The following is a 27,426-nucleotide window of genomic DNA, read 5'->3' as shown; positions in this document are numbered from 1 at the left end:
ATCCTCCTGCCTCAGCCTCTCAAGTAGCTGGGACTACAGGTGTGCACCACCATGCCCAGCTAATTTTTTCTATTTTTAGTAGAGACAGCTAGTCTCGAACTCCTGAGCTCAAGTGATCCACCCACCTTGACCTCCCAGGGTGTTAGGATTATAGGCATGAGCCACCACACCTGGCCTGGATGTGTGTTAATATGTTTCAGAAATTAAATGAAATTCATAGAAATCTAACAGGCTTGGTATAACACTATCAGTCATAATTTTAGTTATCATCTTAAAATTTTGTCTGCAACAGAAGTAATCAAATTTCCTTGTCAATTGTGTCATTATTATAATGAACTCTGACAAGAGATATAACGATGACCACTTAAAGTCTTGTTATTCACAGATGGTTAATTGTTTACTCTGGAACTTTCCTGAGCAACTGTAAGCATAAAATGTTTCATCTTCGAGAAGATTCATGAAAGGACTCTGATGTGTATAGGTTTCTGATAGCTTTAAGATCATACCACTGGACTAGGTAAGAATTCTCAGAACTCTAATGAAGAAACTGGTTCATAAAACTCCAAAGTCAACATCACGCAGGACAAAAATTAATTGAATACTAAGGAAATAATTTGGCGGATTGTCATGCTAAGTCAGCCAGGACTAAATCTGTCAAGATATGCAATTTGAATTCTGTAAGATTGATCCAAGTCAAATTACCTGTGATAACCTAATTTAATAAAAAGTGCCATGCACCTGAATTGGAGAAACAAAATTGGTATTTAAGAGGATATAAGTCCAATGTTAGGTGTGGATTCATGGAAAGCCCAGACAGCTGCCTGGTCCTTCCTGAGTTCTTACAGCTGTCATTAATAAAAGCCCTGCATTCCATGACTCATCCTGGAAGAAATAAAATGATCCAAATTATGAAAAAATATTGGTAGGGCGACTGCTTTAAAAATTGCTAAAATAGTTTATAAGAAATGTTGGGTCTGTCAAATTCGTAATTCTGATAAGACAATAAAAATCTTAGGTGATCCATTTCCAGCACCTGCTGGATCATTTGAACACTTACAGGTGGATTTCATTTAACTACCACTTTCAATGCCTGTTTTACGGTTGTATAGAAGCTTTCCTGTGCAGGAAGGTCAACACCATAACAATAGGTAAAAAGTTATTAGAAAATGTTTTTCCCTTGTGGAGCATTCCTGGAAAAATCTCCAGAGATAGAGGTACTTATTTCACTAGACAAGTTATAAAATATTAATAGTTAAATAAGATATTATAAACACAACGGCATTAAGCAAAGCTAACTGAATGGATTGAATTACCTTGGTCAAAGGTATTACTGATTGATGGCAATCAGAGCCACTCCCACTGGAAAACATAGACTGACCGCTTATGAAATAGTTACTGAAAGTCCTATGCCCCTAATCATAGAACCCTGTGTATCTCCCACTCATAAACTCTGACATGACTCAACAGCACAGGGCTTTAGTGCATTATGTCAAAGCATATTTTCACCAGGTAAAAGAAGCCCTTTGTGACCCACCAACTGATGACAACCAGACCTTTCATGATCTAGAATCCAGAGATTGAGCCTTTTGGAAAGACTGTCCTTGAACTCCATTGGAAGGGACCATAACAAGTTGTTCTCTGCAGCAAAATTTTAAGTCCTAGAGCCTTGGATCCACACCTCTCAAAAGGGCTTCCCCAGACTTCTTGTATACTTGTTGGAGACCTTAGGGTAAAGCTGACCAGGGAAGTTCGTCCCCAGAAGCAGATGACATCCTAGATGTGAAGTTTTCCCAAGATTGCAGATCCAGACTTTTCTGCATCACAAAAGAAATAGTACCCTGACCTTTCCAATTAATAACCTAATCATTATCAAATATAGAAAACCCACAAAAGTTTTGCAAAAGGTATACTGATGCCTGCAAAACATACATTGTGCTTTCAGGTATCATGTACCGAAGACCTTGGCACTACCTATGTGGGTATGAGTGATTGCCTGTATGATGTCACTGGATTAAATCCAGTAAGGTCCCTTTCCACTAAATGTGGTTATGCAACCTTACAACATGCTATGAAGGGACTACTAAAAAAAAGTAAGTTTCTCCCTGGACCTTATTCAGGACCTGTGCAGACTTTGGGTGGACAAAAAACTGACCTGTGCTGAAACACCACTAGGTGGTCCTCTTTTCCAGTCTCTAAGAACCTATACTGGGTCTGCGGACAATTGCTTACTCTGTTCTGCCTCCTTGCTGGTTTGGATCTTGCTATTTGGCCTGGCTCACTCCTGCCTTCCAAATAGCTTTTCCTGAAAGTTCCCATAATACCGCCTACCAAAAAACAAAAAGCACCATTAAAAAAAAAAAAAAAATTCCTCCCACAATCAGAGGTCAAAGCAGTCAATAACCAAAATTAGTACCAAAATCAAAATAGATGAAGATAATTAGTTTCCACCAAGGAAAGGTTCCAGGGGGATTCCTGGGGGCTCACTCTTGGCAGTAGTGGGGTGCCAGTTATATGAAATGTGAAGCTAATCCATAAGTTGGGGGAAAATCAGTGTTCTGACACGTAGAAGCTACTTTCCAAAAGGTAGATGAGAACATTTGTATTCAATAAAAACACTTAATGGAACTTCACACAGCTTTAGATCTGCACATGTTAGGGGCTCGTATATGGTGCTGAACGAAACTGAATATTGCACTTATCTTTTCCCTGATTTTAGTACCACAGAAAGCTTAATTATCATAAAAAGGTGGATGAGAGGCAGGTGTGGTGGCCCACATCTGTAACCCCAACACTTTGAGAGGCTAAGATGGGAGGATTGCTTGAGTTTAGGAATTTGAGATCAGCCTGGGCAACATAGCAAGATCCCATCTTTACAAAAGATTCAAAAATTAGCCAGGTGTGGTGGTACTCACCTGTAGCCCCAGCTACTCAGGAGGCTGAAGCAGGAGGATCACTTGAGCCCAGGAGTGCAAGGTAACAGTGAGCTATGATCGTGCCACTGTACTGCATTCCAGCCCAGGCAACAGAGTGAGACCCCTTATCTTTAAAAAAAAAAAATGTTCCTGATATGGCTGTACTGCCACATTTAAGGAAATTTCTCAGGAGAAAGGAACACATGATATATTTATGGGAGTGGCTAACGGTTGGTTCGCAGGCATCCTAAAAGGTGAATGGCAAGCTTCTCTATTCCAAGGTTTTCTCATCTTTATGCTTTTTTAAACGGATCTCCAGATTACTATGACTTGTGTTGCCAGGCTAACTATAGAAATGGATACCTCTTTATATCAGGCCATTTTGTAGTGAGTCTTAATCACCATCGTGCCCTGAACAAAGACTATGACCAATTGCATTGTTGAACTGTTGAATTATCTCTATACTGGATCTTTATTGCCTGAACTTCGAATTGTTTGACTTGGGAGTCCCGTTAAGGAGTGTAATTCAGCTTCTTGGCGTTATCCTCCTGATAGACATGCTAATAATCTCCCCAATGTGTCGTACCCCCTCAGGAATCTCAGATGCTTACATGCAGCCATCCTTTGTACATCAAATGGTCTCAGTATGGTGAAAATAACAAACGTGAAGAAAGCATAAAGAATAATCCAATTAATTTGACGTTGTGAATTGTGTATTCTACACTGATACCAAACAAGTCCATTAGGATGGTGACAGAAAGTGGCGTCAGTGTCCAAGGTTTTAGTCAATCTCTCAAAATTCAGAGGCTGGCCTTAAAAGGGGAGATTTGTTAAATTAGATTAAATTTGGCCTAAAGCTGCTTCCATACATATCAACCTGTAGCCTAACTTAATATGTAAACAAACTGCACCCTGAGAGTATATTCTTGTGACAAATAATCAAGTCTTGGCCAGTCACAGCAGTTGAGCTTTCAGCCAATCACAGGCTGCAAACTGCTCAGACACGTCTAAATAAGGCAAACATCAATTGGAACCAATCGAACTGTTCCCATACGTCACTTCCTTTTTCTGTCTGTAAACACTGCCTGCCCACATTGCTGCGTGGAGCTCCCTGAACCTTCAGTGGTTCAATGTGCTGCCTCATTCATGAATTGTTTCTTCGTTCAATGAACTCTACTAAATTTAATGTGTCTAAGTTTTTCTTTTGACGGCTCCGACAAGAAAATTTGGAACGAGTTGTACCACGGTTACCTCCAAACAACCAGACTGAGGTTGGGGGTAGGTAGGCACTTTCTTTCACTTTTTATTCTGTATGTTTCTCTATTCTTGGAGTTCTTTTATTCTAAGCATGTACTCCTTTTGCATAATTCTTACAGGGCAGTAAGTAGAGGAAGAAGAACAAGCTGTTGCTGCCACGTGAAGCGTCCAAGAGGTTGTCCTTTGTGGCACAGCCCCACCCCTCCGGCCCCGCCAGCCCCACCATACCACCAGCAAGGAGAACATGGTCTGCCCCACGTTGAAGCCGTGCCGCCAGTTGTGGTAGGTGATCTTGCGGTAGCCCTTACTCAGGGAGTACATGAACCGCACCAGGGCCTGTGAACACACGCACGTCGGTGAGGCAGCCGCACACACTCAGCCAGGTGCCCCGGGCCCGCCCTCCTGCGGCCTGAGGTCCTCCAACCCTGTCATTGGACCAGGAGGTAGGGACCAGCAATAGATGCATTATGAGTGAAAGTGCTTTGCAAACTGCTGAATACTATGAACATGGCTGTTGTTAGAAGAGAAGGTGGACGTGAGTCACTGCCCTGATTGAGCTCCGTCAGTGATTCCAAACTGTGCCCCGGAGAGCGAGTGTCCTGGGACAAGCTCACAGGGGCTTTACAGGGGAGGAAAACACAATGGTTCTTTAATCCAGTCGTTCTCAAACTTGATGTGCATCAAAATCACTTGGAGGGCTTGTTAAAACACAAAGTTTCTGATTCATGAGAGCTAGGAGTGTGAGTGTGTGTGTGTGTGAGAGAGAGAGAGAGAGAGAAAGAAAATTTGCATTTCTGGTAAGTTCTTAGGTGATGCCAGTGTGGTCTGGGGCAACGCTTTGAGAACCACTGCTTTACTCCAACAAGTCTGGAGAATTCTGTGCACCATACACCACCACCCTCCCTCCCAGCAGACACCTCTGCCCACCCCTATTCCCCTAGATTCACAGTGCACCTTAGTAAAGAATCCGGAAGGGAAGGAGCCCTGTTTCAATTAGCTTAGCCCACACTTCTCACCCTTGTTTGCCCATAGGACGCTTTTTTGCAGCACATCTATTCATGGCCTTCAGAGCTTAATGCCTCGGAACACACTGCAAGAAGCCAGTGCACCCAAAACGTCACACTTCAGAGGAACAGTGTGTCTCTTTTCTGATAAATGACTCATCTGTGCAACATGACTAATGCTTTAAATCCTAAACACTGAGGGTACAGTCTTTTTAAGGTATTTTATAGATTGAGTTAAAAAAAAAAAAACAAGAAAGAAAGAAAAAGAAAAAAGGAAACCAAAGATGTTTGTTTTGACCTCACCTCTTGCGGAATGTGAAATTTATCCACCACTTTGAGGTCGTAATACATCTGTATTCCACATTTCACCAGCTCCAGTTCTGTTAGGGGCAAGTCGCTGAAGTGGAATTTATTAATTTCATATTTCTCTGTGTCTGGCAGCTCTGCTTGCTGTACAAGGAACAGAATCAAGTGATCAGGGAACGTGAACTGTTCAGGGCCTCCCAGCCCTGTCCCTATGCCGGGTCTGCTGGGAGGATCAGAGCAGAGTGGTGGGGAACAGGCTTTGCAAAGCGATGCCCACACACCCCGCACTTGTCATACACCAGGGCCACTGTTGCTCCGGTTCAGCTCACCAGGATCTCAGCCAGCTCCTCTTCCTCACATTCCCATGGCTCCTTCCCATACACCTCTCTGGTTTTCTGCCAGGGCCCAAAATAGCAGAGGGAAAAAAAGGTTACTACATCCAAGGCCTAAACATGCCTCCACTTCTCCATTCCCATTTTTCTCCAGCCTCCAAAGTCCTGCAACAGAACCACCAACTCAGAGAAGCGGCCCTTTAACATTCATCGATGTGCAAATTCAAAGCCATGGGCTTTGGGGTGGGGTGTGGTGGCTCATGTGGGTAATTGCAGCAATTTGGGAGGCCAAGGTGGGAGGATTGCTTGAGGCCAGGAATTCAAGACTGGCCTGGGAAACCTGGCGAGACCTCCTCTCAACCAAAAAACATCCCAACAAACCCACCTACCAAACAACCAAACAAACAAAAACACACCGGGTGCGGAGACACAGGCCTTTTTGGTCCTAGCTACTTGGGAGGCTGAGGTGGGAGGATCCCTTGAGCTCATGAGTTGGAGATTACAGTGAGCGATGATGATGCCACTGCACACTAGCTGGGGGGACAGAGTGAAACTCTGTCTCAAAAAAAGGAGTTTCTAGAGCTGTCAAGCCAATGTCTGGCCCCAAGACTGAGGTTTCCTTGCGAGGGATAACTGTCCCCAGGCCACACAGAGCAGTCATTATGCCACTCTCCGGCACTCATCCATCCATTCTTCCATTCATTCACCTTTGGGGGCTGTGCACCCTGTGCTAGGCAGGAGGGACTTAACCATGAGCAAACCCACACCCAGGCTGTGCCCTGGTGGAGCTTCAAGTCCCACCTTAGTCTGGCCGCATCTCCGAGGCACAGACTCTACTAGAGTAGAACGAAGTAAAGAACATGGCATACCAGGATTTCCTGAATTTCTTCATTGTCACACTTCACGTGATATTTTACTATGTCTTGGAAAATATCCTTCCTGTTTTCAAGTCTGTTCATTGACTCATAGGTGTCGGGATTTAAGACAGACCAGCCCAGAAACTGAGTCAAAGACTGAAAAGAAAGAAAGGAAGAATCAGAGACAGAACACCCAGGTTTGATCCTGACTCGGTAACTTTGGGCAAGACTCTCTAGGCCTCCATTTTCTCAGCTGTAAAATGGGTTTATAAGCTGCATGCTGCCCACCTCCCAGAGGTGTCGTAAGGATAAGATGAAGTAATGGATATGACCACATTTTAAGTAAAGCACTAACATACATAAAGCATCATTCTTAAGCATAAGAACTTCACAAAGGCAGGACGCGGTGGCTCACGCCTGTAATCTTAGCACTCTGGGAGGCCAAGGCAGGAGGATTGCTTGAGCTCAAGAGTTCAAGACCAGCCTGAGCAGGAATGAGACCCCATCTCTACTAAAAATAGAAAAATTAGCTGGGTGTTGTGGCTGTGCCTGTGGTCCCACCTACTGGGGAGGCTGAGGCAGGAACATCACCTGAGCCCAGGAGTTAGAGGTTGCGTGAGTTCTGATGACGCCACTGCACTCTAGCCAGGGTGACAGAGCGAGACTCGGTAGCAAAACAAAAAAAAACAAAAAAAAAAACCTTCACAAAAAGGGAACATGTTTTGCATATGTGGGGATGGGATATTTAGGAACTCTCAGTACTTTCTGCTCAATTTTGTTGTGAACCTAAAACTGCTCTAAAAAGTAAAGTTTATTGATTCAAGTTTTTAAAAAGAGAATGTGGATTTCTCTGACAACACATGGGTTCAGTGCAGAAGTGAGAGCCAAGAAAGGTGAGCTTCCCTTCCCCCCCCCACGATAACACACCAGGGCCCCACCACGAAAGCTGACTCTGAATCCCAGCAGCAAAAGACCCCTAGGAACCATACCTCCATGAGGGTCTCGTCCATTTCATCAAAGGGCTTCCCGTCTTTGCGATTGTAAAACGTGGCCACCCCAACAATTTCTTCCTTCTTGTTCACAATTGGCATAGAAAGGACATTTTTAATTGTCCATCCAGACTCATCCAGTGGCTCTTTCTATAAGAGAAGACCACATCAGGCTTTCTCAGGTTCTGGGCTGCAGAGGCAGCTGTGATGGATTTCACGCTTTGTCCTGACCCTGATTGGTTGAGGGCGCTGGCATGGAACATGTCGGATTTTGCATGGTGTTAGTCACTGACGCACGCCATGAGCAAATAGCCCATCTGGCTGGAATTCCATAAGCCAGGTAGCCATGGGATGTTTTCATCCCTAAGATGTGAGGGCCAGTGTGTGTCAGGCAGTGTGTCACGGGCTGGGGAACGATGACATGCAGAAACCTCCCAGTGTCTCCCTGTCAGATACAGGAGGCAATGGCAGGGGACTGGCTTAAAAGAGCAATGCTGGTGATTCTTGTGACTTTGAATTAATCAACTCAATATAACTTGTGGCTGTTTGCCCTCTCTTCCTGACTTCTGTGTTATTTTTGCCATGTCATTTTATCTCCCTGGGCCTCCATTTTCTCATCTCTAGGTGGAAAAGTCTATGTACCTCACTGCACACATGAGGTTCTTGGTCAATGATATGATGCCTTTGGTGAGCCGTTTCCCGTCTGAGCCTCACTTTGATCATTTATAAACTGGGGATAACTGGACTAATTTCTGGACTCTTTCTCCATTGGCTCACCAAACATTTTACAGTGAGCAAGAAACGGAGCTAGAAGCTGGGGAAACCAAGGCAAATAAGGCCCAGACCTTGTCCTCGGGTTGCTCACAATCTGTGAGGTCCATGAGCAATTGCACTGCAATGTGGGACGGATCTCTAAGAGAGTTATCTCATGCACTGTGGGAGCCAGGGGAGACAGGGAAATCAAGGAAGGCTTCCTGGAGTAAGCGAGTCTTCCAGTTCTGAGTTTAAAGATTCTTAAGGTGGTGATATGATAATTGTTCTTATTTAAATAACCCTAGAAAGTGAGGCAACTCAGTCTCAGCACCTGGTAAGAGAGTGTCCCCAGAGGCGTGCAGTTGCAGCCTGAAGGGGACAGGGCTGTCCTGAGTGCAAGACCCGCCTTCCCCCAGCTCTCTACCTACACCGTCGGGGAATCCTTTCCCTCTGCAGGCCGTGATAAGGAGACAGATTTCACTGAAAGTGAAATGGGCCGCCATTAAAGATTTTTAAGCACGGAAGTTACTTGATTCAACCTATGTTGTGCAGGATGAGTGGGAGGAGGAAGACTAGAATCTAAAAATAAGATTGAATTTGCTTTACTAATGTGGTTAAACAGCAATCAGTTGGAGGACTTGGGTAAAGACCCAGATCTGTCGTGGTTATGATCGGGTGAATGACTCAGCAACTGTGGGCTTGTCACGTTGGTGTGGTCAACATGCCAACAAATGAAGTGCAATTTTAACTTTGGAAGACTATTCTTTCTAAGCTCTTTCATAACGTTCTTTGAGGGGTAAAAAAAATAACTTGCTGATTTTCCTGAGTCATTTTTATTTCCTCCTTAATTATCTAGCCAATAGTCTACTGAGAGAAATGAGTTTAAAACAGAAGTTAGGATAATCAAAGATGAAGAAAGGAAAATATAAGAGAGACAAACTCCTTGGCATGCCTTTCCAGACCCTGCACAATCCAGCCTCTGTCTACCTCTCTAGAATCTTCTCCTGCCATCCTCCTTCTCAGTTGCTCACTCAAATCTGTTGGCTTACCATAGTTCCTTCTAGAATAATAAGCCATCTCTTTCCTGCCCAAACATAATTTCCTCAGGGACACATTTCTTGACTCCTTCCAGATTAAGTCAGGTCCCCCTGAGCAAGCTCCTCCTCTGTCCCCTGCCCCTCTCCTGACCCCAGTCTGTGTGTCCCTTTCCTCACACTACCATGAGCTCCATGAGGAAAAGACCATGCCTGCCAGTCCACCACTGTAGCCAGCGTGGTATTGTGTCAGTACCTGGCACACAGGATGCTCTCCATAATCGTTTGTAAAAAAAATAATAATAATAAAAGACAAAAAAATCAAATGACTATTAAGCAATATTCCATAAAAATTCCCAGGAGAAGTGATATTCAGCCAGAGGAATCAGAATAAAACTTAATAGAAGTGATAGCATTTGGGCTGTTGTTGAAGGGAAGAGAGGATTTAGGCAGGAAATGATGGTCCTTGAGGGAACAACAGAAGCAAAGGTCCTGAGGTCAGAGCCGGTGGTGTGGCACACACCTGTCGTCCCAGCTACTTGGGAGGCTGAGGCAGGAGGATCACTTGAGCCCAGGAGTTCAAGGCCACAGTGTACTCTGATCACACCACTGCACTCCAGCCTGGGCAACGTAAGTGAGAACCTGTCTCTAAAATTAAGAAATCCCTGGCAAAGCTGTGTTTTGGTTATATTTATTGAAATATAATGTTAATGTCTAAATCTGATAATAAAACCTCCGAGCTTTTGTTTACTGTGTATCTTGGGAGGAAAAAAGGCCCTGAGGCCAGAGAGCAAATGCTGTGAATGCTAAAACCGAATGTGCTGCCAGGTGTGGTGGCTCGAGTAATCCCAGCACCTTGGGAGGCCGAGGCAGGAGGATGGCTTGAGGCCAGGAGTTTGAGGCTGCAGTGAGCCGTGACAAGGCCACTGCACTCCAGTCAGAGTGGCAGAGCAAGACCCCGTCTCTAAAAAAAAAAAAAAACCCACCTGAATGTGACCTTGGAAATTACCAATTAACTCCCTCCCCACTTCCATTGGCTCATGACTTTCCCCCACTCGTGGTTTCCCTTTGTTGAGATGACTTTCCCACAGAGTAGGTGGATTCTAATGTATTCTAATGCTCTTTTTGGAGAAAAAAATCATATGACTAAGAGAGCAAATAAAGTATTACTTACTTGAAATGCAAAAAAGTCCTCCGCAGGCGCATTCATGATGTTGCAAATCTGAAAGCCATGCAGAGGAATAATAGAGTCACGGTTAGACCTGATGGAGAACTCAGCAAAGCACTGCGTGCTGTTTTCAGAAACACCATGTCCTTGCCCAAGGCATCCGCATTCTTTTCATCAGATGGACATGCTCAAGATGGTTTTGAATTATTAACTGAGGCTACTGGACAGAAAAGTCACCTTATAAATATTACTTCTTGCTATTTACTCCACTCTTGAACCGTTACTAAGCTTTCAAAAAGTTAAGGGTACAATGGTCATTACTAGTAGTTGTATAATATCCCATTTTGTTGTCTCCTCTTTTGTTGAATACTTGGGTTGTGTCCAGGTTTTTAAAAAAATTCATATAAATACTGCTACTCTAAATATATTTACTCAACCACATTTGTGTTCTGTTTTGTTTGTTTTGGCAGGAAAGGGTTTTTCCCAGGGTATAAAACCCCAAACAGAATAAGAAATGAAGGCCAAGCATAGTGGATCGAGGCTTGTAATCCCAGCTCGTTGGGAGGCCGAGGTGGGAGGATCATTTGAGGCCAGAAGTTTGAGACCAGCCTGGGCAATATCGCAAGACCCTATCCTTACCAAAAAATTTTAAAAATTAGCTGGGTGTGGTGGCACGTGTCTGTAGTCCCAGCTACTTGGGAAGCTGAGGCAGGATTGCTTGAGCCCAAGAGTTTGAGGCTACAGTGGGCTACGATTGTGACACTGCACTCCAGCCTGGGTGATGGAGCAAGACCCCGTCTCTAAAAGAAAAAAAAAGACAAGACATGAAAGGTACTAGCTTACCCTACCGTGCAAGGGATCAGATGACAATGACACTTATCTGATCCCCCTGGGGCCTTATGGGGACACTGTGTAGGGTTTGTGCAGTACGTGAACCGCACAAAGGCATCTGGCCAAGGGGCCACTGGGAGCTGAGATCCAGTCTGCGCTCTGCTTGCAGAGCTGTGCCCCTGACCTTTCTCTAGCCATCACTGAGAAGGGGTGCCTTCTTCTACTTCTCAAAAAGGCACCACGTGGGCTTGCAGCGGCCCTGCCTGTCTACCCAAGAGTGGACTGTCCGTGGTGGCAGAGGGGAAGCTGCCCCTGCTCCTGTCCAAGGACTGCCTATTCACTGCACCATTCTCTGGCCTCTCCTTGGACCAACTCCATCACTTGCCATTGTTCTCTCCCGATCTCTGGCCTGTCGAGGCCTCTTTCCCCTCAGTCTGTGCACACGCCTGAGTTGCTTCCACCCTTGAAAATGAAATCCTTCCTCAATGCAACACGGTCCCCACGGCAACCGTGCAGGCAGTCTCCTCTTCCCTTGCATCCTCTGCCTCCTCATCACCATCCACTACTCAGGGAGCCACATGCTGTCTCTGCTTTCACCTGGCCACCAAATCTGCTCTCGTCAGGGCCACCAGCGACCATTTAACCACCAAGCCCAGTGGCGGTTTTCGGTTCTTATCTTACCAGTTCACTTTGCTGCATTTGATCATCTCTCTCCTTTTTTCTTTTCTAATTTATAGAATGTTCAGCTTTATTAATTGCAAAAATACTAATTAAAATAAAAATTGGATAACATTTTTTTTTTTTTTTGAGACAGAGTCTCACTCTGTTGCCCAGACTAGAGTGCCGTGGTGTCAGCCTAGCTCATAGCAACCTCAAACTCCTGGGCTCAAGCAATCCTCCTGCCTCAGCCTCCCAAGTAGCTGGGACTACAGGCATGTACCACCATGCCCGTCTAATTTTTTCTATATATTTTTAGTTGTCTAGATAATTTCTTTCTATTTTTTATTAGAGATGGGGTCTCGCTCTTGCTCAGGCTGGTCTCGAACTCCTGACCTTGAGTGATCCTCCCGCCTCAGCCTCCCAGAGTCCTAGGATTACAGGCGTGAGCCACCATGCCCGGCCGGATAACATTTTTTAACATCAGATATGAGAGGAGTTTAAAATTCATAGCACCCAGTATTGCACTGTGGGTCACTGAAACCTCAGAGAAACGTGATTCTCACACACAAAGGCTTCCCACACTCTGGCACCTGGAATAACTCAGCCAGGAGAGGCCCGCCATGGCAGTCACACCTACAAAGAGGCTGCACTATCTGTGACATTCTCACTGGGTTTATTATTAGACACAGACACGTCAAAATTGAATTTTAATGACTATAGATGTCACAGCTTCAATACCCAAAAGTTTTAGATGCTTTGACCTACTAATTGCACTTTTAAAAAGTTATCTAAAGAAAATGATCAGAAAGGCTTAAATACAATTTTTCCTTATTCATCTCTCTCCTTGCTGAACTTCCTACTTCCTTGGAGAGGACACTGTCCTCTCCTGGGTCTCCAGACACCTCTGGACCGACCTTCTGTTTCCCCCACATATACTCTTCTCTCTCCACCCACTCTGTACATGCCGGCGTCACCCAATATGGCACCCTGGGCCCACCCGTCTCGCTCTCCCTGGGTGACCTCTTTCACACTCACGGTTTCAGAGACCACCTGGTCTTGATAACTTCCAAATCTCCATGTCTGTCCCTCTTCCCTCCCCATAGCATCAGAATGAGCTCTTCATCTCCCTGCTGGACATTCTCTCCTGAAATGTCTCCATTTCCCCTTCTCTGAAGGTGGCTCCATCACCGGACGTTCAAGCCTGATGACAGCACAACCCATCCAGGCTGGGAGCCTGAAATTGGCTTTGACTCCTCCCCCTTCTCTGCTTGTAATCAATCGCAAAGTCCTGCCAGTCTTACCCTCTCCACGTCAGACCCCTTGTCTCCTTCTTGCCATTTCATATTCTTTTTTTTTTTTTTTTTTTTTGAGACAGAGTCTCACTTTGTTGCCCGAGCTAGAGTGAGTGCCGTGGCGTCAGCCTAGCTCACAGCAACCTCAAACTCCTGGGCTTAAGCGCTCCTACCGCCTCAGCCTCCCGAGTAGCTGGGACTACAGGCATGTGCCACCATGCCCGGCTAATTTTTTCTATATATATTTTTAGTTGGCCAGATAATTTCTTTCTATTTTTAGTAGAGACAGGGTCTCGCTCTTGCTCAGGCTGGTCTCGAACTCCTGACCTTGAGCGATCCACCCGCCTCGGCCTCCCAGAGTGCTAGGATTACAGACGTGAGCCACCGCGCCCGGCCGGCCATTTCATCTTGGTCGGAGCTGTTGTATTAAATGAGTAAATGTATTTATGCTTTAGAAAGGGCTTTATTATTTTAAAAAATGAGTAACTGTAATTAGTGCCTGACTCAGCGTAAGTACTCCGTGGTGGTTAGTGATAACTCACTTCTTACTTGACGAACCACTGGATGCTCTGCCTCCAGTCCTACCCTTCAGATCCGCTTTCCACAGAGCTGCCAGAGTTAGCTCTTTAAAATGAAAATTGACTCTGCTGATCTCCTGCTTAAAACCCCATCACCTGCAGATTAAAATCCCACCCCCTTGATGTGGCCTCCAAGGCCTACTGTGGTCCGGTCCCTTCCTCCCTCTCAAGCCTCATGTCTTGCTGTCTCCTGTCTCAGACCCAGTGCTCCAGCAACACTTAGCTGCACACGCGTGCTGCTCCAGACCGCCGTGCACGTGTTGTTCGTCAGCACTTCTCCCTCCACCTGGAACCCCCTTCTCTGCCCCCACCTGCCCGAGACCTATTTATTGTAATACTCAACTCAGACCAACACACTCTAGGACGTAAAGGCTGGTTTAGAGGCCCCTACTCTGTATTCCCAGAAAACACCACGTACGTCTCCACCATGGCCTTACCACATTGTGGTGTAGACATCTGTTAGCAAAGACATCTCCTTAACTGATTATGAGCTTCAGAACAGAAACTGTGTCTGATTCATCTGTCTTTGTATCCCCAGAGCCCATCACAGTGCCTGGCGCATAGAAAACGCTCAGTAAATAAACTCCCTGCTACATGGACAGCATTGTACCGTACCTGGGGAAGGCTGCAAGGGTGACCAGGCTCAGATTTGGGGGTGGTGTGCTGCTGGCAGACACGACCTTGCTCTCAGGCACAAGGGATGCCCTCACTCCACCTTTGACCCTGAGTGGGTGGGGCACTGTGGGAGACACAGCGTTGGAGCTCAGCTGTAAAAGGGAGGGCTGGGCAGGGGAGGTTGGGAGCAGCAACTAAGTCCCTGGTATGAGAGGTTAGGACTTAGTCTCAGGAGCCTGGTAGACCAGCCAGTCATGACTGTGTCCCTGACACCCGTGCATAAGTATCTTTCATTGTCAGTGAGACTCTGCACCTTTCCATCTAAGGATTATTTGTCTCTGTGTTTCATATTTCCTCAAATGTCAATTATCCATTCATTTCTTTGGACCAATGGCCAACAGAATTGAGAAACAAGAGAATCAGGCTTTGAGAGCTCCACACGTCCCACCATCTTTTTTGCTCTCTTGGTTGGAAATCCTTTGACCCTTCTACCTGATCCCAAACGCTTCCTCTTCAAAGTTGTGCCACTTACCAGGCCGTTCTGGGCAACATAAGAGGGGAGGCCGCTTGCTAAAGCCCAGTGGTCAGGAGGGGGATTCCTGTGAAGGCCAAAGACAAATGGTGACTTTCAGTGCAGGCACTGTTGGACTAAACACTTGCATCTGGGTCCTTGCTCTATTGCCCTGGCTAGAGTACAGTGGCATCATCATCACTCACTGCAGCCTGAAACTCCTGGGCTCAGTCAGTGCTCCTGCCTCAGCCTCCCAGGTAGTTGGGACTGCAGGTGTGTACCATCAAGCCCAGCTAAGTTTTGTAATTTTTGTAGCGATAGGGTCTTGCTTTGTTGCTCAAGCTGGTCTCAAACTCCTGGCCTCAAGGGATCCTCCTGCATTGGCCTCCCAAACCACTGGATTTACAGACATAAGGCACCATACCTGGCCTAAATTTTTTTTTCTATCTCAAGATCATAAAAGCTGTTCTTTTATGTTATCTTCTAAAAGTATTATAGCTTTGTGTCTCATATTTAGACCCCTAATCTACCTATAATTTATTTGTGTAATTTTTTTCACACACTATTTGTGTAATTTTTTAAGCATTTAACATCTCAACAGTGTGTAATTTATTTTTGATAATGTGATTATTTGATTTTCTCTCTTTCTTGCTCAGTCTTGCCAGAGATTTGTTGATTTTATTAGTCTCCTCAAAGAAGCAACTTTTAGCATTTGTTCATTATTTGTTGTTTTCTATTTCATTAATTTCTGGGCTTATCTTTATTATTTCCTTTTCAGACTGTCTTTGGGTTTATTTTTCTGCTTGTTTGTTCCTAATGTCTTGAGATGATGTGATAGCTAGCTTCTGTCTGCCCATTCTAGATCTATTCTCAACCTGCTTCTCCCAGAAGGCCAACTTATATGGACTGTATTAACAGGGCTCCTGGTCCTCTTGCTACTCATTGAGTTTGGCCAGTGAGGAGACCTAGCCAAAGACCAGAAGGAGGTAGGACAGTGAAGTCAGGTTACTTATTTACCTGGGTCCCCTGTACCATGTTGATTTGAGCTGCTGTGTTCCTTGACTGAAGGTGAACGTCTCCCTCAAGGTGGTATACTCTACGTGACTCTTTCCCATTGGAGGTTCTGGAAATTGCCCTTTGAGGCCAGGAGTGGTAACAGCTCCACTACTACCAGCATGTTTTCTTACAGTTCCCGTCACTCCACCCACACCTTTCCTTTTGTAAATAACTCTCACTGAATCATCCTAATTTGAATATGACATTTAGTTTCTTTTTTTTTTTTGAGACAGAGTCTCACTCTGTTGCCCAGGCTAGAGTGCCGTGGCATCAGCCTAGCTCACAGCAACCTCAAACTCCTGGGCTCAAGCAATCCTCCTGCCTCAGCCTCCCAAGTAGCTGGGACTACGGGCATGCGCCACCATGCCCAGCTAATTTTTTCTGTATGTTTCTAGTTGTCCAGCTAAGTTCTTTCTATTTTTAATAGAGACAGGGTCTCGCTCTTGCTCAGGTTGGTCTCGAACTCCTGAGTTCAACAATCCAGCGGCCTCAGCCTCCCAGAGTGCTGGGATTACAGGCGTGAGCCACGTGCCCGGCCCAACATTTACTTTCTGTTGAGACCCTGACTGATACAGATGAGTACATAGCTCATTACTTTCTCAGCCTTTTTTTCCTCTTCTAATATGTGCATTTAAGGCTATAAATTTTACCTTAAGCACAATTTCACTGCATCACACAGGTTTGAATATGTAGTATGTTTATTATTTTTCAGCTCAGAATATTTTATAATATCCTTTAATTGATTCTTTTTCCCGTGAGTTTTTCTTTTTCAGAAGACTATTTCCCAGTTTCTAAACATATGAGAATTTTCTGATTAGCTTTTTGTTGTTGGTTTCTCACATAGTTTATTGTGACCAAAGGACATTCTCTGTGTGATTTCCATCTTTTGAAATTTATTAGAGTTTGCTTTCTGGCCCAGTATATGACCAATTGTTGTAAATATTGAATGTATGCCTGAAAAGCCTGGGTGTTCTATAGTTTGGGCGGGGGGAGTTTTCTATTTATATCTGTTAGGTTAATTATGTTATTAGAATATTCTATATTCTGTTTGTTTTAGTTTGCTCCCTCTATTCATTAGTGAACATAGATTTATCTATGTATTTGTCTCTTTCTATTTCTGTCAGGTTTTGCATTATATATTTTGAGGTCAGATTATGAGGTGTATATGAATTTAGAATTGTAACATTTTTATGTAATATCAAGCTAGGTTGATCACTTTATTATTAAGAAGTAACTATCTTTTTTTTTTTTAAGGCTAGTCAAGTAAAATAGTGGGAGTGGAGAAGGAACAAAGGAATCTGTAATTGGTTGTGATCAACTGGTTGTAAACACCATTACACTCAGACCAGCCAAGAAGTAACTATCTTTATCACTACTAATCCTCTTTGATATAACGTCTATTTTGATATGACATTAATATAGTTATACCAGTTTTCTTTTGATTAGCATTTGCATAGTATATCTTTTTTCAATCTTTCACTTTCAACCTCTCTGTCTTTTTCTCTTTCTGATAAGTCTCCTATAAACAGGATATGACGCATTTCAGCTTATCCAGGACATAGTCATTTTGATGAACTCACTGTGTGACTGAGAAAGATAAAATGCTGCCAAGTCATCTCTCCTGCAATGCTTTTTTTTTTTTTTTTTTTTTTTTTTTTTTTTTTTGAGACAGAGTCTCACTTTGTTGCCCAGGCTAGAGTGAGTGCCGTGGCGTCAGCCTAGCTCACAGCAACCTCAAACTCCTGAGCTCAAGGGATCCTCCTGTCTCAGCCTCCCGAGTAGCTGGGACTACAGGCATGCGCCACCATGCCCGGCTAATTTTTTCTATATATATTTTTAGCTGTCCATATAATTTCTTTCTATTTTTAGTAGAGATGGGGTCTCACTCTTGCTGAGGCTGGTCTCGAACTCCTGAACTCAAACGATCCGCCCACCTCGGCCTCCCAGAGTGCTAGGGTTACAGGCGTGAGCCACCGCGCCCGGCCTGCAATGCTTTTTTTTTTCATTTTTGTTTTTAGTTTTTTCTTTTTTTATTATTTCTATTTTAGCCAGCTTTTGCAAACAATTACTGTTTTTTGTCACTTGTAATTTTTACTTTATTCATATCAACAGTGTTTTTTTAGCATTTAGATATAGATTTTTAGCATATGTCACACCTTTCCCTGTCTTTTCGTGCCATTCAAGATAACTTTTTATTGCGGGGCTGCATCTTAGCATAATCTCTTTAAATTACTTTATATGGCAATTGAATTCAATGTGGAGAACATTAACTAAACTGAAGTTACAACGATATGAATGATGTTAAATAAAAATTATAGGAGGGCATTATTTCAGACTAAGCTCCTGCACAAAGCCCCAGCAGACCAAAACAATAATCAAAATGGAGTGACCCATTCTAAAGTTTCACTTTACCAAACTAAGTTGTTATCTTATCTTCCTCTCTTGAGAAATCAGGAGAGATAAAAGCCAATTTCCCAAAAAGACCAGTTTCAATCTTCAGTAGGTATAATGACATTCTCTCTGCTTTAATCCTTATGCAAAAAGTTAGCCTAAAGTAACTTGATGTTAACCGATAAGTTTTTTATTTTTTTTTAGACTAGTCAAGTGCAGTAGTGAGGAGGGGGGAAAGTAGTAGAACAAGGAGTTCAATCTGTAACTTACTGTGAACAATCAAGTGAGATAATTCACTACCTTCGGAACAGCCCAATAAGTTATTTTTCTATTGTTCTCTCTCCCTATCCCAGCCTTACATGGAAAATAACTTTGAACTGATCAATCCTATTTTTGTTCCTTGTTTCTGCCTTCTTCAAACCCTTTGGTCTATAAAACCACCCCCCTCTACTCAACTCATTACTTATTTTATTTTATGCAGTGAAGTGTTGCCCAATTCTAGAATTGCAAATAAAGCCAATTGAGATCTTTAAATTTGTTGTAATTTTGTCTTTTGACAATGGTTACGACCAAGTTCACACTTAGGCGGCCAATGACAATTACATCATGAATGCTATGGCTGACGACAATTGTACAGTTCTATTTCAGAAATGTCAAGAAGTAGAAAACGGTGCTTAGAATCAATGAAAGGTGATAGATTTCTTTCTTATGCAGCCTGGCGACCTTTGTCATTTAACTGTTGATTTATATGTATAATATCTTGTTGATTTATATTTTTCAAAATTATTGATGTATTTGGATTTAAATGTAAACTTTTTATTTTTTCTACCTGCTCTATGTTCTTCTTCTTTTTTTTTTTTTTAGAGAGAGAGAGATGGGGTCTCTCTATGTTGCCCAGGCTGGGCTCAAACTCCTGGGCTCAAGCAATCCTCCCACCTTAGCCTCCAGAGCAGCTGGGACCACAGATGCACACCACCATGCTTGGCCTCTGTGATCTTTGTAAACTTTTATTTTGCCTTCTTTTGGTTTGATTAGTCATTTATTTACTATTTAATTTTTTCCTCTGTTAGTTTGGATGACGTATACTGTGGCAGCCATTAGAGGTGTTTGCAAATATTCTGGCTGTCCGTCCATCCTTCCAGACACACGGGCAGGTTGCATTCCCTATGCACTTGAAAGAAAGTGTGGCCCTGTGACCAGCTTTGGCCAATAAAAATGTGAGTAGAAGTGATAATATGTCACCTCCAGATGGACATTTGTTTTGCTATGTTTTCTCTTCTCTCTGGCGAGATTAGTCGATCTCACAAAGTTCAAAACGGTGGCTGCTCTATCAGCTTTGGTCTGTGACTGGCGACAATCCCCACATTATCCCCCAACCACACGCACCAGCTGGCAATGCACACGCAGTGGATGGTAAAATAAAACTTTGTTGTTTACACCACTAGGGTCTTCACAGGATAGCCTAGCCTACCCTGGCTGATACAAAGAAAATTTGTATCAGAAATGGGATGCCGGCATAACACAAAGCCCAAAATAGGTAAGATAGGCTGGGGGCTGAGTGGAAGGCAGCAAGGAGGGTGTCACCAGAGGTTAGTAGGATGTCACGCTTGTCAAGCAATGACAAAACATCGGGAGAAACTATGACCTGTGATCATTTAAAAGACAGATAATGAGTTTAATACACCTGTAGCTCTAGAAAAGGAGTTAAAAAACAGAATGGTTGACAAGTATGCATTTGACAAGGTTACAGAAAAAAGGAGAGATGAGCTTAGAAAAGATTCGGAGAATCAGCCCTTGGGCTAGCAGTGATGAAAGGGAATACGGAGACCCCAGAAATTCATGGACTTGAGGCAACTTCTCATGCTCAGGGGTGACAGATAAACCTGAGAACTTGTTTACCTGAGTGAAAGGGGATTATTGCAATTTGGTTTGGTGATCAGGGTTGGATCAGCAATGGCCTATCACATCCTCCATTTGAGGATTAAGGCGGCAGCACAGTAAATCCCTCTGTTCCACAGAATAGCTCAAGGAGCCAAGACTAAGGTGTGGCTCTCCCACAGAACCTGACTGCAGCCTCCCGGAGTCTGCAATTAAGCTGGGAAGGAGAGCTGTGTCTCAAAACAGAACCATGGGTGTGGCTCTTGGCATGTGGAGAGGATTCAGATAAGTATGAAGGCAACTAGATTTTTACGAATGCTCTATTGACCAAAGAACGGCAAGCCTATATTAAAAAGGTCTGCAATGGTTCAAAACTTAAAATGATCTTTGAGTCCCAGCTACTCACAGGCAGGATTGAGAGCAGTCTTTCTTTTTCTTTTCATTATCCTCCTTGGTCACATATGAAGAGGACCTCAGACAATACGCTTTCCTTTGGGACTGAGCCATTTTCTTTGTCACTTTCTTTGTTTTTGCTTTGCCCCTTCATGGACCCCAGAAGTAGCTCCACAGACAATGGTTGAATAGCCCTGATTTGATCTCATTCTATGCATGGGAAACTGAGGCCCGGACAGGCCACTGGATGTGGGGCTGGGACTCAGAGCACCTGACTCACAATCTGGCACAGTGGGGCTTTGATCACGTCTCTTCCCCTCCTGGGGTCTCATCGCCCAGCCCATGCAAGTCTCGCCACCATTCCACGTGGCCTCCTTACCGCTCTCTCTGCCTCTACCCAAGTGCGCAGCCTTGTAGGGTTTGGTTAGTGTTGACCTTGGGATGAGTATCTTTTGGATGTTGATGATGTGCCTGAAATTTTGTGCACTTTGAGATGTGTTAAATAAAAATAATGGGAGGCCATTGTTTTGGACTAAACTCCTGCACTAGGCCTAACAGATCAGGCTAAAAATCAAAATGGAGGCCGGGCGTGGTGGCTCACGCCTGTAATCCTAGCACTCTGGGAGGCCGAAGTGGGTGGATCGTTTGAGCTCAGGAGTTCGAGACCAGCCTCAGCAAAAGCGAGACCCCATCTCTACTAAAAATAGAAAGAAATTATATGGACAGCTAAAAATGTATATAGAAAAAATTAGCCGGGCATGGTGGTGCATGCCTGTAGTCCCAGCTACTCAGGAGGCTGAGACAGGAGGATCGCTTGGGCTCAGGAGTTTGAGGTTGCTGTGAGCTAGGCTGACGCCACGGCACTCACTCTAGCCTGGGCAACAGAGTGAGACTCTGTCTCCAAAAAAAAAAAAAAAAGAGTAGAAAAAAAAAAAAATCAAAATGGAGTCACCCATGTTAAAGTTCTACTGGGCCAAAACTAAGCTAAGTTGTTATCTGACCTGAGAAATCAGGGGAGAGAGATAAAAGCCAGTTTCCCAAACAGGCCAGTTTCAATCTTCAATTAGCATTATACTGAAGTTCCTTCTGCTTTAATCCTTATACAAAAAAAAAAAAAAAGTAGCTTGAAGTAACCTGATGTTAATTAATCAGTTATTTATTTTTCTATTCTGTCTCCTCATCCCTGCCTTACAAGAAAGTAGCTTTGAAGTGACTGATGCTCTTTGTTCTTTGTTTCTACTGTCTTTGGCCCTTCTCTGTCTGTGAAGCCAGCCTCTTCTGCTCAGCTCATGGAACACTTATTCTATTTTATGGAATGAAGTGTTGCCCAATTCTAGAATCACAAATAAAGCCAATTAAGATCTTCAAACTAAATTTGTTGTTATTTTGCCTTTTGACAGATGAAACTTACGGAATGACTTTGATGTCTTCTTTGCCATGCAGGATGTAGTCAATGACCTTGTAAAAGTTAATTTCCTGGCAAAAGAGATAAAAAAAATATTGTGCCTTAACAGTCAGACAGAAGCTCAACAAGAGTATGTCCCCTGAAACTGAACTCGTTCTTTGCCATCACATGCTCTGTGGTTTTTGTTGTTGTTGTTGTTTTAATTTATTTATTTTGTCATTGATATATAATTGTAACAGAGAGAATGGCCTGAAAAAGGGTAAAAATGTTTCTGTCTCTTCAAAACCCCCTTCACCCTTTTTGAGAAATAAAGCCTACATCCCTGGCACAGGCCATTGGTCGGGAGGGGCAGAGGAGTGTCCTTTGTTCTTTGTGCCATAGGAGGTGGCTCAAGGGAATTGTCCAGGTGAGACGTCATGAGATTGTCTTAGCCGAAGATGAAATGAATCAGAAACCATCAACTATGATTGAACCTCCCCTTTAAAATCTCTGTATTTCTGCTCAGAGGCAGGATGTTGGTACTTTAAGATTGGAGTCTGTCAACCTCCTCATTTGCTGGCAAATTAATAAACTTCTCTTTCTTTCTCCTCAAACCACTTGTCCTCGTTCTTCTGACGCAATCTTGGGGACAGGTGCTGAACTTTCAGTAACATAATTTAATAGTTGTGCATGTTTTGTCCCATGGTTTTCAGGAAGCAGGAAAGCCTGACTATAACTCCTTGTAAGGGTGTGCCTGGACTGCCTTCCTATCCTCCCAGCCCTCAGCTGACTTTCAGGATTAAGTGTGCCTTCTTGGAGCCGACTCACAGTGGCCAGGCAGGGGCCTGGGATCTGGGGCTGGGAAGAGGGATGGAAAGCTTTCAAAGGGGATCTGGAGGTCGAGCATGTGATCATACAAATTGGGTCATTCTTGTCATACCAAACTAAAGTTGAGAAGCCAGAGGAAAAAAGCACTCAAGATACGTAACATTGCTCTAAGAATGTAATTCTCTGCAAGCCTGGGTGCTGAAACTGCCTGCTATAACCTGAAACCTGTTTTATCTAATAGTTGTAGAAATGACCTGCTGCAACTCTAAGACTAGTTTTACCTCCTGCCATTACTCAGTCGAAACTTGCCAGCTCGCCAGAACTCTACTAGTGCCAATGAACTTTCTCAAGGGGCAATACATAACATTTCTCTTTTTAATAAAACCTCCAGCCTTCTCTTTGTTCTTTGGACATACCGGAGACCACCCGGTTTGCGTGTGTACCCCAAATTGCAATTTTTCTTCCTGAGTAAAATGTTAAATTTAGAGAGTCATCACTACCTTTTTATTTTGACTTTGACAAGTGCAAGAAGGAAGAGATGAAGACTGCGGCTAGAGTCGAGGGAGGAGGGAGGTGGAAAGGAGGCTCCCGTCCCATTTTGAATCACAGTCAAACCAGCCAACCCCATGCAGCGTGCACCCCCCTTCTTCACGCATAACACTCAGCTGCTCTCTTTGCTGTGTCACTGCTTGAGACCTACCTTCTCAATTGTGCCTCATGCCTCCAAACTAACCTTCCACCTCTTCCATACCTCCCACCTCCTTGCACCATTAAAACTCCCATTCTCTTAAAGTAGATCTCTCCAATTACTTTACTCCCTAGCATGCAGTTGGATATTGGGTGGCTCCACTCACCTAACTGTTCAGGAAAATTCCATTACCTTACCCTTAGGTCCTCTGTATGCCCAAGTGTGATTAGCAAGTATTTCACAAGTGGGAAATCAGAGGCAGAGAGAGGAAAGGACTTATTTCTAGCAAGACAGTGAGCCGGAATCAGAACCTGGGTCCTTAGCTCCCAGCTCAGTGCTCTGTGCTCTTTCTGCTGTGTCACTTAAGATCGATAGCTTAAAATAGTGTTTTACTGTCTTATCACTATCACCTAGAACAGGATCACTGGGAGTGTGAGCCCTGGACTGGTGCCAGTCTGAAACTCATTGTTATCATTTCATGATGAGATAAAAACAGAGTCAGCCTTTAGCAATTTTTATAACAATTTCACTGAGGTTAGGTCTGAGTTGAGTCTATTTTAAGAGGGAGAGGGGCTTATATTTTGTCTGTCTTTATAAAATTGTATTTTTCTAGGAATATATCTTTATCATACTTTGAAAAGTATCAGTCAAAATGGATTGGAAAATTAAACCATTCTTTTACTACAGGTATTTTGAGAAGTAACTCCCTAGGGATTTTTTTTTTTATTAACTTTTTATTTTTTGGCTATTCGCTCAGGCTGGTCTTGAACTCCTGCCCGAAGTAGAGAATAGAATGATGGTTCCCAGAGGCTGGGGGTGGGGATTAGACAAGGAAAGGCGAGATGTCAGTCAAAGGGGTACAGGCCCCAGGTGCAGGGGCTCATGCCTGTAGTCCTAGCACTTTGGGAGGCTCAGGTGGGAGGATCACATGAGCCCAGGAGTTTGAGGTTGCAGTGAGCTGTGATGATGCCACAGCACTCTAGATCGGCAACATCAGGCTGGTCTTGAACTCCTGCCCTCAAGTGATCCTCCCATCTCAGTCTCCAGTAGCTAGGATTACAGGTGAGTGCTACTGCACCTGGCCCTGCCCTAGAGGTTTAAATGCAGATACCTGGGCTCCACCCCAAGCCTCCGGACTCAGAACCTCCACAGAGAGGAATTTCTGATCCAGTCAAGGGTGTCTGAAAGCCGTTTGGTTGATAGGTGATCAAAGCCCAGCATTGGCGGCAGCTGCAGTGACTGAACGCTTCCAGGAGGCAAACTCTGGCTAAACAGTAGGCAGAAGCCAGGACTGCGCCAGAGGCATTGGCTGCCCCACGGATAGTGAGCTCCCCAAAATAGGAAGCATCCAAAGGGAGATTAGATGAAGCCCACGGCACGATGAATGAAAGGGTGCTAACACTAGACCTAGAGTGAAGACTCCTTCTAGTCTTGGTTCTACTGTGTGCTCTCTGGACCTCAGTTTCCCCAACTGTAAAATTAGACCAGTGGTAAGTGTTGCTGCTGTTAAGTAGCAGATCCCTTTCCACAAACAAAGCAAGGCAACTACTCACATACAACCGCACTAACGGAGTCAGCGTTGGGTAAGTGGAGACCCTGCACCTCTCTTTGTTCTTACTCCCCTTCCTGTCCTCCTCCTCCTCCACTAACCTCTGGCCAAGGCAGCTACTGTGGAACTTTGGGGTTCTAAGGACAATGGGAGAGGGAACAAACTCCCAGCTGTGATTCAAGATTGTAATTAGATAGTTAGCAATATCTCTCCAGGATTAAAATATCCATATTCTTTGACCCACATGTAGTAATGGATCCTAGAGATATACTCCTAAATGTGGGTAAAACCGTCCAGGGGTCTCAGCCAGATGGCCTGAAAAAGCCTGGAGACAATTTAATGTCTATCATTAGGAGGGTGTTTCCAGAGTAAGATTGCTGTGTCCGTGCAGATAGGGAAAGTTGCCAAGATATACAGTGAAGTGGGAAAAACAAGGCACAAAATAGAACCACCACATTCATGGAGGGTGGTGGTGGAATATGCATACATCTCTGTGAATATCTGAATATCTGTAGATGTTTCTGGAAAAACTGATTGCTAACAGTGGCTGCCGCAGGGAGGCTGACCAGGAGGAACAGAGGCTTGAGTTTGTATGGAGTGAGCTTTTCACTGTGCTTATGTATTAGTTTTTCAATAAATTAAACAAATTTTCTTGTTTTTTCTTTTTATTTTCTTTCTTTTTATTTTTTTCCCAGCAAATTCAGCTTCAAGTAATGAGTTTTCTGAGTCACAGTGCCCGGCCTTAAAAAACATTTTTAAATTGTGAAGTTGTACCCTGTAAGCAGTTATAAAAAGCAAAGGTGGCCATGTTATCGCTGGGACTTTGGTAAAGCTAAGTTTCCACCTGGGAGGGGAGGGGGCAGAGTTCCAGGACCTTGCCAGCATCTTTGTGTCTTTGCCTTAGTCCTCGGGCCTGTGCTGCTCACTGCACTCCCAGGCAAGCTCCAGGCTTCCTGGGCTTGGCAGCCGCCCTACCCAGGGGTGCCCACGAGACTTTAGACGGGTTAGAAATGGATGTTTGCTATCCATTTGAATCCTACAGGAAAATCAATTTGCTTTCACAAAAAGTAACAAAAAGATCAGTGTGCTTTAGGTAACGAGGGCGTTTTCCACACACTGTGGCTCGGTCAAGTTGCCTGCAGGGCTATATTCATGGGCTGGGCTGGGTGGCTCACGCCTGTCATCCTGGCACTCTGGAAGGCTGAGGTGGGAGGACCGCTTGAGCCCAGGAGTTTGAGGTTGCAGTGAGCTACGATGATGCCACTGCACTCTACCCAGGGTGACAGAGTGAGACTTGGTCTCAAAAAAATAAAAAAGGGCTATACTCATGTACAAATATACAAAATCACCAGCTTCTGGAAAGTCAAAACTGAACCATCAAGTGCACCTTTGTTACGGTCCACTAGAGCAGCTGCCAGCAGAACACAAGCGGCTTTGAAAGAGCCACAAATACAGCCATGGCCAAATCATGGCCCATGGAAATATACCAGTTTTTAAATGACTGCTATTTTTTTCCATGAAGCCTCATTGGCCTGTATAACTTTCAAATAGTTAAAACACATATATGTTTTATTTTTAAAAGGAGATGAAGTGAGATGTAGCTACGACTGGGGAGGTTTAGACCTAAGATCTGGGAAGGTTAATTGGTTGGAATCCAGACAAAAGCTGTATTTCTAATGTGAATGTGGCAGATAAAGTGTGAGAGTGATGTTATTATAGAAGGCAGAGGGAACATTAAAAGGCATGATTTTAATCACAGTTACCAAAGAGAGAAGCATCCTGGGTTGCATTTGTGCAAATGGTTAGACCTCTCTGAATCTCAGTTTCTTCAACCGTCTAATGGGTAAAATAAGGATACCTCCTTCTTAAGTGTGTTGAGGAGAGTCAATAATGCAATCCGGGTAGAGTGCCGGCAGGTAGCGGGGCTCACCGTGAGTAGCCGTGATTATATGTTGGATGTCTGCCGTGTGCCGGTGTGTGACTCGCTCTACTGACCACGGCCCTGCCAGGCGAGCTGCATTACCCCAGCACTGCAGATGAGGAAGGTGAGGCTGAGGGAAGTTCCCAAGGCAACACAACGAGCGGGTGGAGCAGGGATCAGAACTCGGGCTTTCTCCCTCCAATCCCAGGCTCTTTCCAGAAGATCTACCTCTGGTCAGT

General features: G+C 44.2%; 1 protein-coding gene across 2 annotated transcripts in view; it reads right to left on the bottom strand.

Annotated features, from left to right (window-relative positions):
• PDE6A (phosphodiesterase 6A) overlaps nucleotides 1-27,426 on the bottom strand; it is a 60,868-nt gene that overhangs the window by 17,411 nt on the left and 16,031 nt on the right. For both annotated transcript variants that reach the window (XM_069484377.1, XM_069484378.1), the window contains 8 exons: nucleotides 22,229-22,293; nucleotides 15,121-15,187; nucleotides 10,619-10,666; nucleotides 7,658-7,807; nucleotides 6,681-6,824; nucleotides 5,809-5,874; nucleotides 5,477-5,623; nucleotides 4,398-4,505 (listed from right to left, as the gene is read on the bottom strand). In XM_069484377.1, coding sequence (XP_069340478.1) covers nucleotides 4,398-4,505; nucleotides 5,477-5,623; nucleotides 5,809-5,874; nucleotides 6,681-6,824; nucleotides 7,658-7,807; nucleotides 10,619-10,666; nucleotides 15,121-15,187; nucleotides 22,229-22,293 — 795 coding nt within the window. The remainder of the gene's footprint in view (nucleotides 1-4,397; nucleotides 4,506-5,476; nucleotides 5,624-5,808; nucleotides 5,875-6,680; nucleotides 6,825-7,657; nucleotides 7,808-10,618; nucleotides 10,667-15,120; nucleotides 15,188-22,228; nucleotides 22,294-27,426) is intronic.

This window comes from Eulemur rufifrons, chromosome 10 (assembly GCF_041146395.1).
Source record: "Eulemur rufifrons isolate Redbay chromosome 10, OSU_ERuf_1, whole genome shotgun sequence".
Taxonomy (NCBI): domain Eukaryota; kingdom Metazoa; phylum Chordata; class Mammalia; order Primates; family Lemuridae; genus Eulemur; species Eulemur rufifrons.
Note: the sequence above shows the minus strand (reverse complement) of the source record. Positions and strands in the feature narration are given on the sequence as shown.